This window comes from Musa acuminata, chromosome BXJ3-8 (assembly GCF_036884655.1).
Source record: "Musa acuminata AAA Group cultivar baxijiao chromosome BXJ3-8, Cavendish_Baxijiao_AAA, whole genome shotgun sequence".
Lineage (NCBI taxonomy): Eukaryota > Viridiplantae > Streptophyta > Magnoliopsida > Zingiberales > Musaceae > Musa > Musa acuminata.
Window position 1 is genome coordinate 12,083,528 of NC_088356.1, and position 12,717 is coordinate 12,096,244.

The 12,717-nt window shown below is 39.8% G+C and overlaps 1 protein-coding gene across 1 annotated transcript; it reads left to right on the forward strand.

The window, feature by feature from the left end:
- Positions 1-905: 905 nt before the first annotated feature.
- Positions 906-4,315, forward strand: LOC103994962 (glutamyl-tRNA reductase 2). Its single transcript, XM_009415435.3, has 3 exons — positions 906-1,461; positions 2,489-2,730; positions 2,884-4,315. Exons 1-3 carry the CDS (start codon positions 1,191-1,193, stop codon positions 4,015-4,017), a joined length of 1,647 nt encoding a protein of 548 aa, XP_009413710.2. The 5' UTR covers positions 906-1,190; the 3' UTR covers positions 4,018-4,315.
- Positions 4,316-12,717: the final 8,402 nt, after the last annotated feature.

Sequence of the window (12,717 nt, forward strand, 5' to 3'; positions counted from 1 at the left end):
TGCAGCTTTTGGCACATAATTTTGCTGGTGAGACGACGTTCCTTGGTCCGTCGAAGCTTCTTATTCTTCTTCTCCTACCTTTGCTGACCTCCAAAATTGAGTGGACTTCGTCAAAGCTTGCGCAGTGGAAACGGAGCGGTTGGTGCGGGAAGACCTCATCTACATCGTATGATATGATGCGATGAATGCAAGCATAAGCGAGTTCTCACAAGAAAGAAAGAACAAGTTATTTCAGCAAGCTTTTAATTAATCTGGTGATACCAAAGGATATGTCAACAAAAGTGAATGGTGTATTTGGCACAAGAAAAAAAGAGAAGGAATAAAAAGAGGAGAAAATTCGATTTTACATTGCCGATTATGGCTTCCACACGCTGCTTCTGGTCAACGCGGACGGCTGATTAATCGTGGTCGCTAAGGTCAAACCTACTACTTTCGCACCGAATCAACCAGCGGTTCAATTCACCAGAAACGTGCGGAACCAAAACACCCCTTCAAGTCAAATGGTAATTCTACCCACCTCTCTCTCTCTCTCTCTCTCTCTCCTCCAGAGTGTTGTATTTGTGAGGCTGGAATTCGTGCGTGATCATAACAGGTGGCGCGGCGATGGGAGGGCGGGTGGAACGCGTAACCCAAACACCAGCCAATGAATGAGCGAGGAATACCAAACCACATCCACCCGCCCAAGATAAATATATATATATTTATACACGGGCAAGTCTTTTACCCGAGTGATGATTGGTAAACACAGTGACCCGACTTGGGCTCCACCACGGTTTCCGAATGAAGAGAAAGGGTAAGTGTGACGAAATTCAGAACGAGTACCCTGTGGCGAACCCTTTGATTTCGGCGGAACAGCGTTCTCAACTCAATATTGCTTTGTGATATTTCCTTCTTTTTCTCTTCTCAGTTTTCTCCCGACGACCAAATCTTGGGTGTCCCCTTCTGCCCTCCATCCGTCGTACGGCCCCCGCGGCCGTTCCCATCTCAGCATACATATCAAGAAGGGGAGAGAGAGAGAGCGCGAGCGCGAGCGCGATCGAGCGAGGGGGGGGGGGGCGAGGGAATTCTTTCGCCTCTTTCTCGAACCCTGCTTTCAATTCCTCTCGATCGATCTATTCGCGAAGCTCGTGTTCTTCCTTCTTTTCTTGGTTAGGTTTTTAATCGCAGTTGCTGCTGAAAACTAGTCTTCAATGGCCACCGCCGGCGGCGTGGTGATCACCGTTGCGGGGCCCGGGAAGGTCGAGTCTGTCTTCCGCAGGAGCTCTCCCTCTCGGTCGTCGTCTGCATCTTGGAGTTCGGCTGGATTGTATCGGGTCCGTCCCAGAGGCCCCGCGTATAGTGGGAGCCCCAGGGTTGTTCTCCGGAGGAGCCCACGCTGCGAGGTGAAGGCGGATCTCGAGGAGAAGTCGGCAGCGGCCGCCAGCGTCTCGGCCCTTGAGCAATTCAAGATTTCTGCAGACCGTAAGCCCCGTGCCGCATTTTCCCCTCTATTTTCTCATTAGAGATTGTCGGTTTCGTCCTACTGACGAAGTGAAGGTCTGCAAAGGCTGCAATTTTTCTTTCTAGCTTATGAAAAGGGTTCCTTTTCCCCCTTTTTGTTGGGGATTAGCATCATGGAACGGTTTTAGCAATTGTAGTGGTTGAGAAGTACTTGGCAATACGGTTGGGTCTGATCGACAGGATCTCTAGTCTACATGGATTTGTGGGATTAATCGAGTAGTTCGTCACATATTATAGAAGCGCAAGAACTGATGTAATTGCCATTATCTGCAGGGGGGGTTCCTAATCTATCTAATATGTTAGGGTAGTTAATGAGATGAGGTTGATATACGAGTTTGGCATTCCCTGATTCCTTGTTTAGGGCTTGATATCTTTTGAATACCATGATGTCAAAATTAGGATTAGATGCTTGTGAAACTAACAACATGGGATTATTAGACTGGTTTGTTTTTGTTTCTTTGGTTTCCATACTTAAATCTGAAGCATCTCTAGGTCCATAATCTCCTAAATTCCAGCATCTGTTTTTGTTCTTATTGAATAATGGTAGTTGGATTTTGGGAATGGCTTATGTAGACTATCCTGACCTCATCAATTCGCAGATAGCTCAAATTATTTCAGTAATCATCAATGGATAAACAGCATCTTTATTGCCACCTTCATTTGGTACTTCTGAACAGAAGCTTCTGCTGTCTTATTTTGCTGAGAAACAAGATTCTTGTGTCGGAATTTTGTCCTTCTATCCTGTGCTCACGCAGATGAATATTTGGATTGTATCATTCGACACTCATATTTGCCTTGATATATACTGTTGTTGAGTTATAATTTAGTACTTTCTTATTCATCAATTTTCTCGGATGTATTTCCTTACAAAAGTTAACAATGCTGGTGTTTTACTTCAGCGCAGCTAGGAGACAATGAACAAAACTTTTGTTCCTTTGATGATTATCTTAACACAATTTATTAACTTATTCTGGTTCACATTTTGCAGGATATATGAAGGAGAGGAGCAGCATAGCTGTGATAGGTCTGAGTGTTCATACGGCTCCTGTCGAGATGCGTGAAAAGCTTGCTGTTCCAGAGGCCCAGTGGCCTCGTGCTATTGGTGAATTATGCAGCCTGAATCATATAGAAGAAGCTGCAGTTCTCAGTACATGCAACAGAATGGAAATATATGTAGTTGCTTTGTCTTGGAATCGTGGAATCAGAGAAGTGATGGAGTGGATGGCAAAGGTAACTGTTTTTTCTCCATCACAAACTGTGTGCTCTTCATATATGTCTCAACTGTGATTCCATCCATCTTTACTCTGCAAAAGAAACTGGTGTTCTTTTAGCATGTTTCTAGTCCATCAGTTATTAATTATTTGCTTTTGTATGATGTGGCAGACAAGTGGGATTCCGGTATCAGAGCTCCGACAACATCTTTTTGTGCTCCGTGATAGTGATGCCACAAGGCATCTGTTTGAAGTGTCGGCAGGTCTTGACTCTCTTGTCTTGGGAGAAGGACAGATTCTCGCTCAAGTTAAACAAGTTGTAAGGATCGGGCAAGGCAGTGGAGGATTGGGAAAGAATATTGACAGGATGTTTAAGGATGCAATTACTGCTGGAAAACGAGTTCGCAGTGAGACCAACATAGCATCTGGTGCGGTCTCTGTAAGCTCAGCTGCAGTTGAGTTGGCTCTTATGAAACTCCCAAAGTCCCATTCTACATCTGCTCGAATGCTGGTGATTGGAGCCGGCAAGATGGGGAAGCTAGTGATCAAACATCTAGCTGCCAAAGGATGCAAAAAGGTTGTGGTCGTTAACAGGTCAGTGGAGAGGGTAGATGCTATCCGTGAAGAACTGAAGGATATTGAAATTATCTACAGACCTTTCTCAGAAATGCTCTCCTCTTCTGCTGAAGCAGATGTTATTTTCACAAGCACAGCATCTGAGACACCACTATTCTTGAAAGAGCATGTTGAAGCTCTTCCTCCTGTGGGCTTCGAAGTTGGGAGCATAAGACTTTTTGTGGATATTTCAGTGCCTAGGAACGTAGGATCCTGTGCTGCAAATCTTGAACATGCTCGAGTGTACAATGTCGACGACCTCAAGGAGGTTGTGGAAGCCAACAAGGAAGATCGGCTGAGGAAGGCAATGGAAGCTCAATCAATAATTACGCAGGAACTGAAACGGTTTGAGGCATGGAGGGACTCTCTGGAGACCGTCCCTACCATCAAGAAGTTGAGGTCCTATGCTGATAGAATTCGGGTTTCGGAGCTTGAGAAGTGTTTTCAGAAGATAGGCGATGATGCATTAACAAAGAAAATGAGAAAAGCTATTGAAGACCTCAGCAGTGGTATAGTAAACAAGCTTCTTCATGGCCCACTGCAGCACTTGAGATGTGATGGCACCGATAGCCGGACTCTGGATGAGACCCTTGAAAATATGCATGCACTCAATAGGATGTTCAGTCTGGACACTGAGAAAGCCATTTTGGAACAAAAGATCAAGGCCAAAGTGGAGAAAACTCAAAGTTAAGCGTATTCAGGAACCTCATGGGACAACAAAAGTCAGACATCTTTCTGAATTTTTTGTTTCCAGACTGCACATAATACACACCCCCAATCCTTCATTTCCATTGTTCTTCGATAAGAGTGAGTTTATCTAAATTATGGAATTGTGGCCTCCCTGTATCATTTACTTAAGAGAGAGATGATAGATGCTTTTGGCTTTTAAACAATGCAAGCATTGTAGGATGGCTATCTTCTTATTTGATTGGTACATTTGAGTACATTGATTTTTTTGTTTTTGAATTATTCCAGAGTCTGCTTTTTAAGAGGTTACATGTCTTCATGGATTTGTGTGATGCAATTTTGTGAATACATTTACCACTTTCGAAGTTCAATTACTGCTTATTATGATTGTGATACTGCTGCTGGTCGGTCACATGAAAAATCCGAAGTTGGAAACAGATTTGAAAGGCATGGATCGTCGCAGTGATAGCATAGCTAGTTGATGATGATTTTGTAAGAAATTCTTTTAAGTATGGTGTGTTTCATTAGCCTAACTGCAACTTTTTATGGTGCTTTCCCGTCTCGTCTGGCAACATCTCTTCACACTACTGGCATTTGCGTAGAAAGTTTCTTTGCTTTTGCTGCACTTGTTGAGAGTTTATTTTGGGTAAAAATTGTACCGTCGTCATCCATCCGAGTGTTGGGATAAAATCTTGATAGGGTTCCTATTTATTATATATAATATAATTACTCTCTTAATTTTAATTAGTAGTTTATTCAATCCTTTTCAGCCATAAAGCAATCTCGACTCGTTGGACTACCAATTGGACATAAATAGGGGGGCAAGATTTGTTTGTTGGTAAATCAAATAGGACCAACCCCAGCTTTGGGTCGGATGCTCGTGGTGGCACGGTCAAAAGCTAAGCTGACGATACGACTGGATGTGAATTAGATTTGAAGAATTCAATTGAAAGTGGCGCCGTAGCCCGAGGACTACAACTGCGAGTTACGCTTTCAAGATCGAGAGAACTTAAAAGCCACAAGTAAACTGATGTCATTTATTTGAGGCTTCTGAAAGAGATACAACTCAGTTGCCCGGTTAGCGTTCACGAGAAATCGATAATGGATGCGGGCGGATGACCCTCTCTATGCATGCGTCTTTTGAGGCAGAGGTTGGCGGCAACCACACACCATGTCTTTGTATTCTTACACGGTCAACTCGTGGACTTCTCCGGCTCTCAAGTCTTCTGAACGACATTGTAAATACTCATTGGAGGAACTTTTATTGAATATGTTTAACCTAATATTTAGGTGATATGGACGAGGTCACTGTCTCCGAAATCACTCATGGTTTCTTAAAGATGTGTAAAGGAGATAACAAATTAAAAGAAAATTTTTAGCCCGAGATGACAAACAATTATTTCAGTAATAGATAATACTAATGAACGATTGCATGATAAAGAGTCTAAGATGGTCTAGCTAAAAGTTTTCACGAGTGTTCAAATAAGATTACTATCCTAAAGACACATCCAACCATATGTCACCTAAGTAGCGAGCTTAAAAACTCTCAAAATGATTATCTGGATGAAATTTATAGATAGTTTTGCTTTTGCACGATGACTACACATAATCTGCATTTACACGACTGAAACAAATATAAAAATTAATCAAAATGAGATTGTCAAGCCTACTACAAGTGCTTTATATGTTATGCAAAGTATGAACAAAATCAAAAGACACATACTTACACAAGTATTATATCAAACATCCTGTTTATAGCTTTGTCTGTAACATTCTTCCCCACTTATTCCTTCCACATCTTCGCCGAAGCCTTTGCCGATGTTACATCTTCTTGCTTTTGCTAAATCTTCAATTATCAGCTCTAACTATTGTTGAGTAATCAAACTTTGATCTATCATGTTGCTTTAACTTGCTAAGGACTTCGACTCTGGTGTGGGGTGTTAGTTATAGGTACCCTACAAGCCAATCACGTGAGTGATGACACATGTGACACACTGCAACAATTTCTTTGCTTATTATTACTAGCATTTTATCATATATTATCCAGATGTATATTGTGATGTCATTGGATCTGTGCAATGAGAATCAAATCATGATAATGAGACAAATTCATATTTAAATATATACTCTAAATCATCCCGGTCATATGTTACTCGAGAAGGACATTGAGATAACCGGATAAACTGGTGCATTATATATTCGTCCATATAATGGAGGCGGCTGGTCTCAAAGTCGCTCGTGTAGATATACCAGAGGTATAGTGCAAGTACTCATTGGAGAATAAGTTCATTAATTAATCCACTTACGGAATACTAAATGGTTAATGATACCTGACGTCAGACAACGATTCTGTAGTCCCAATTGCGTATCTGGTCATTAGACTTGAAATACCAAAGATGCCTTGTATGAATACTCTATTCTTTGACGTCAAACTTATAGGTTTGGAAGTTCTAGATCTGATACAATCAGTTCTCAAGAATAGCAGTCAATCTTACGAAGGTAATTAAGTGTCAACAGACGATCATCCACTCTCGGTATCATGAGAGGAATATCCCATGTGTGCTCGTTCAAACAAAATCTTTAACTAGGATCGTTCGGATTGAGAGAGAATAAGTTCTCCGGGAGAATACGATTAGAGCGAGACTCAAACAGGATTCTGTATGGGCTTGACGTTATCATGCCCAATATATGGTCTTTGAGATATTAGATGAATGACGGACTATAGATACATGGTAACTAAGGATAGACAGGTCCAATGGATTAGATCCCCTGTATCATCCGAGGACTGTGGTGTAGTTATATAGTACGTCCATAGTTGATGAGTCAAGTGAATTATTATGAAGATAATAATTCACTATATCAGAAGAAGTTTTGATAGGATCGACTCACAGCCAGCTCGATATCGAGTCTAGAGGGTCACATATATATAGTGGATGTTGCGACGAGTAGAGATGCGGATATGAGATATCCATGGAGCTCTAGTTTGGATCATATGGATAAGATCCAATTGGATAATTGGATAAAGATCCAATGAGGATAGGATCCATTAAGGGTTAAGTTGCTTGCACCTATATAAATAGGAGAAATCTCATGGTTCATAGGCTAGAACTTCTGGTGGTCACCCCTCTTATTCTCCTCAGCCTCCTTGGCTTCGATAGCCTTGTGATGCGCTTGGAGAGGGAGATCTCACAATGATCTAAGGAGCATCGTCACGACGTATACTGTGTGGATCACTGCTAGAGAGGAGTACACGAGTTCTCCTTCATCCACTCCATCAGATCTAAAAATTTCAGGGATATAGATCTCCCTAGGTAACACTTCTAACATGATACATGCAATTTTTTGATTTTGTGATTTTTCTCATGCACTAATCATCACACAACAGCCAAGTACTTAACGTTAGCAAATCTAGTTTTGTTTTTTATTTTTCGCTACGCATGAGATGCTGACCCACGATTTTCTAACATGGGGTTAGTCGAGTTATGCTGATTTTTATCGGTTCCTATAGATCATTCAAATGAAGGAAAAGACCTTCTTTGTTTTATGTTAGTCTCTCAAATGTCTTGCACCACTTGAACTGGTTGGATGCCTATTAGAGCTTTAACAAGTATTGTCTCATCAACTTTAAAATTTTTTATATCTTTCCTCTGTAAAATTTGTCCATCAATTCCTCTTCTATTTAGTTGTCATCTCTAAGCAAGTTCGCATCATGTCCGCTTTTAATTAGTATCCTATTTGAAAATAAAACAAACAATATACTCTTGGTAAAACCGATCACCATTGGTGAAGATTTAACAAATGTTATTTTTTACTAAGTTTTTTTGAAGAGTCTTTGAACATTTGCAAAACTCCTGTGTTGGATAAATAAGAAAACTAGAGTACTTAATTTCACCTATTTTCTTAATAGTTGAGAAAATAAATATTACTTGACTTCGCTCGCCTCCTCGAGGGTTATACTTTATGTATCAAGCTGGTTACTAGCCTTCACCTGCTCTTTACTATCACTTCTAAAGCACCCGAAGTGTTTACACTCCTTGCGTTGAGTAAGCTACTGCAATTCGCCTGCTTATTACTATCAAACTTCTAGAATACAAGAAGTTTTGCCAAAAAGAGCAAAATTTTAATAAGAAATCTTGGGGAGCATCATATACGTAGTGAAAAATAAAAACAAAATTTGGTTTCTCAATATAATCTTATTGAATCATCGAGTGAAGATCAGGAGCGTAAAACTCAAAGTGACAAAAACGTATAAGGGGTGTGAGACATTCTCACCTAGGGGAACTCATATATCCCCTAAGATCGTAAATTTCAATCCGAGGATGAAGGAGCTCTTGCAAACTCCTCTCTAGCAATGATCCACATGATGGATACAGTAATGACACATCTCCTCGTGTATTATGTTCTTTCCTCATGATCGTGCGCCACTATACAGCAATACATAAGGAGGGATTGGTCCCTCTTGCTATCCTCTTGTATTAGAGATGAGGCAGTCAGTTGGAGAAAGAAGGGGGGAGGAGATGAGGAGGTTGGCGGCAATAAAGGTCTAGCCTATGATCCTTTAAGCCCCACTCTTATTTATAGAGAACCCCTCTTGCTAATCCTAATGGATCCTTCTAAGTGGTTATTAGATCTTCATCCAATAATCATTGGCTTAATGGATATTGGATCTTCATCCAATAACCACTATAAGCTCTATTAGGTTTTACTCAATAGATCCATTAAGATAGGGGCTTATTGGATATCTCATATCCAATCATCTATTTATTGCATCATCCACCATATGTGTGTGACCTCTAGGCTCAATATTGAGCTGGTCGTGAGTTGAACTTGTCAGAATCCCGTTTGACTCAAATCCCTTCTAACTCAGTGAATTATTATCCTCATAATAATTTACTCAATTCATCGGTTATAAACGTACTAGGCCATAGTCCCTAGATAGTACGGGAGGATCTAACCCATTGGACTTATCTGCCCTCAGTTATCGTGTATCTATAGTCCCTTATCCATCTAATATTCTAAAGATTGTATATTATATATGGTGCTATCAGGCCCATGCAGAATCCATTCGAGTCTCACACTTATTAGATTCTCTCGGAGAACTCATTCTCTTTTAATCCAAGTGACCCTCGTCAAGGATTTACCTAAGTGAGAACACACGAGATATTCCTCTCATAACATCGAGAGTGGATGATCATTTATTCACACACAATTGTCTTCGTAAGGTTGGTTGTTATTCCTAATGATCCCTTATACTATATTTAAAACTTTGAGACCTATAAGTCTGGTATCAAAGAACGGAGTACTTAAACAATGCATCCTTGGTGTCTCGAGTCTATGAACTAAATACATAATTGAGATAATGGAATTGTTGCCTAATGATGAGGTATTATTAACCATCTAGCATTCTGTAAGCGGATCATTTAGTGAACTTATTCTCCAATGAGCACCTGCACTATATCCTAGTGTCCCTACATAAGCAATTATATGACCAACTACTGCTATCATATGGATGGGTATATAGTATACCGGTCTATCTAATTACCTCAATATCCTTCTCGAGTAACATATGACCAAAAATATTTAGGATATGTGTTTAAAGACAAATTGGTTTTATTATCATGATCTCATCATGATCTAATTCCCATTGCACAAATTTAAGAACATCACAATATATTCATCATATAATATAAAATAAGAAAATATCATTATTAATAATAATCAAAAGAGATCGTGTAGTGTCTCACACATGTTATCACTCACATGATTGACTTGTAGAGCACCTATAACTAGTAAATTTTGTCGTGGTTTTAAGCAAGTCTTCGATAGTTGTGGTCGCCTTTAGGATTATACAATCTTCCCCATCATTTTTATCGCTTACTGCTAATAATAGGTGCCCTGCAAACCAATCACATGAGCGATGACACGTGTGACTTGACACATAATCTTTTTATTTATTATTATATTTTGGTATTTATCACTTTATATTGACTGTTAGTTGAATATATTGTGATGTTCATGGGTCTGTGCAATTAGAATCAGATCATGATGAGATCACGATAATGAGACTGATTTATCTTTAAATATAGATCCTAAATAATCTCAGTCATAGATTACTCGAGAGGGACATCGAGATAACCGGACAGACTGGTGTCCTGTGTTAGTTTGGCAAGTCCCATAGTCCCACATCGAGAAAATCAGACTTGTTGTCTCGTCTTGGAACTATAAATAAGGGCCTGGGCTTTGAAGTCAGATGCACCACAAGAAAAACCTAAGTGTTTGCTTTGGTTTAAGTCCATACTCAGTTAAATAGTTTGGACTTATAGTTTGGTTTTTCTTGTTTAGTATTTTCGGGTGTTTTATGGCCTAGGAACATCTTCCTAAGGCATTTGTAATTGTCCCTCTTTTGCAGTAGTAATTTGTTTCTCTTTCGTCCGTGGATGTAGGTCAAAGTCAATTGACCGAACCACGTAAATCTGGTGTTCTTGTCGCTTCTTTTATTCTTCCGCTTTATTGTCTTTGTTGGGTTAGCTCTAACAAACTAGTATTAGAGCCTGGTTCTGGGATCTTTTGGCAACGATGACAATAACAAAGATTGTTGTCGAGAAATTCGACAGAAATGTCAACTTCGGCTTGTGGCAACTCAAGATGGAGGCCATTCTGGTTCAAGACGGAGTTGATTTGGTACTACAGGGAGCCGAGAGCATTCCAGATGATATGTCAAAAGAAGAGCTTGCGGGTATGGATAAGAAGGCCCGATCCAGCATCATTCTAAATCTCTCTGACGAGGTTTTACGGGAGATAGCTACGGAGACTACGGCTAAGAGCATGTGGGACAAGCTTAAAGCCTTGTACATGAAGAGGACAGTGGAGAATCGTCTCTACTTGAAGCAGAGTCTATATATGCTTCGGATGACTGAAGGTACATCTATACTCTCACATCTTGATAAGTTTGATTCTTTGGTTATAGATTTGGAGAATATAGATGCAAAAATTGATGATGAGGATAAGGCTTTGTTACTCTTGTGTTCTCTTCCTCAATCTTTTAAGCATTTCCGTGATACTTTGATTTATGGAAAAGAAACAGTTTTGTATCAAGAAATTAAATCTGCACTGAAATCTAAGGAGCAGATAGACAGGAATATCACTGGGGAAAGTAGAGAGAATCAGGCTAAGGGTCTGGTTGTTAGGGGGAGAATGAATAAAAGAGAATTTGACAGTAGTAGATCTAAATCTAGATCTAAATCCAAACATAGAAATTTAGAATGCAGATATTGTCATAAAATGAGGCACATTAAATCTGATTGCTTTAAATTGAAAAATAAATTAAAGCAAAAGGAAAAATTTGTTGAGAAAACTATTGAATCCGCTGAAGTTAGTGTAGCAACTGATGAGAATGTTGGAAATATTTTCTCTGCTATTGATGACAGGATGATGTCTAAAAATGAATGGATTTTAGATTCGGGTTGTTCTTATCACATGTGTCCCAATAGGGATTTGTTTTCCACATATGAATCTTGTAATGGTGGAATTGTTTTGATGGGCAATAATGCCGCATGTGATGTTGTTGGTAGAGGCACAATCCGAATTAAAATGCATGATGGTATTGTGAGGACGCTCACTAATGTTAGACATGTTCCTGATTTAAAAAAGAATCTCATCTCTTTAGACACCCTAGAGGCCCTTGGGTGTAAATACACAGCTGAAGGTGGAGTTATGAAAGTTTCTAGAAGTACCCTTATTGTTATGAAAGCTTGTAGGTCTGGTAGCTTGTATATTCTGTAGGGAACTACTATTACAGGTTCGGTTGCAGTTTCGTCATCATCATTGTTTGATTCTGACATCACCAAATTATGGCATATGCGTTTGGGTCATATGAGCGAAAAAGGTTTGAGCATATTGAGCAAAAGGGGTCTACTTTGCGGACAGAGTACTGGGCCACTTGATTTTTGTGAATACTGCATTTTTGGAAAGCAAAAAAGAGTCAGCTTCACTTCTCCGGCAGTTCACAAAACGAAAGGTACTCTTGACTATATTCATTCAGACCTTTGGGGTCCAGCTCATATTCAATCTAAGGGTGGTGCTAGGTATATGTTGACTTTCATTGATGATTATTCCAGAAAAGTTTGGGTTTATTTTTTGAAGCATAAAAATGATGTTTTTCTAACATTTAAACAATGGAAGGCTTTGATTGAGAAGCAAACAGGTAAACAGATTAAGCGGCTTCGAACAGATAATGGCATAGAATTTTGTGAAGGTGACTTTGAAGAATTATGCAAAAATGAAGGAATCATTAGGAATCGCACTGTTAGGATGACGCCTCAGCAAAATGGTGTGGCCGAACATATGAACAGAACACTCTTGGAGAGAGCAAGGTGTATGATCTCAAATGCAGGGTTGACAAAGGACTTTTGGGCAGAGGCGATTAATATGGCCTGTTATGTTGTCAATCGCGCTCCTTCTGCAGCACTTAACCTTAAAACTCCAGAGAAAGTTTGGTCAGGTACTCCTGCTGATTACTCTGATTTAAAAATTTTTGGGTGTCCAGCATACATGCATGTAAATGAAGGAAAATTAGAGTCTCGGGCTAAAAGGTGCATTTTCTTTGGGTATACTTCTGGGGTGAAAGGATACAGATTATGGTGTTCTGATCCCAAATCCCCAAAATTTATAATCAGTAGAGATGTTACTTTTGATGAATTGTTTA

Coding starts and splice junctions, on each gene's coding strand:
- LOC103994962 (XM_009415435.3), top strand. CDS start 1,191: ATGGCCACCGCCGGCGGCGTGGTGATCACCGTTGCGGGGCCCGGGAAG. Junction 1,462..2,488: donor ATTCAAGATTTCTGCAGACC/GTAAGCCCCGTG, acceptor CACATTTTGCAG/GATATATGAAGGAGAGGAGC. Junction 2,731..2,883: donor TGATGGAGTGGATGGCAAAG/GTAACTGTTTTT, acceptor ATGATGTGGCAG/ACAAGTGGGATTCCGGTATC.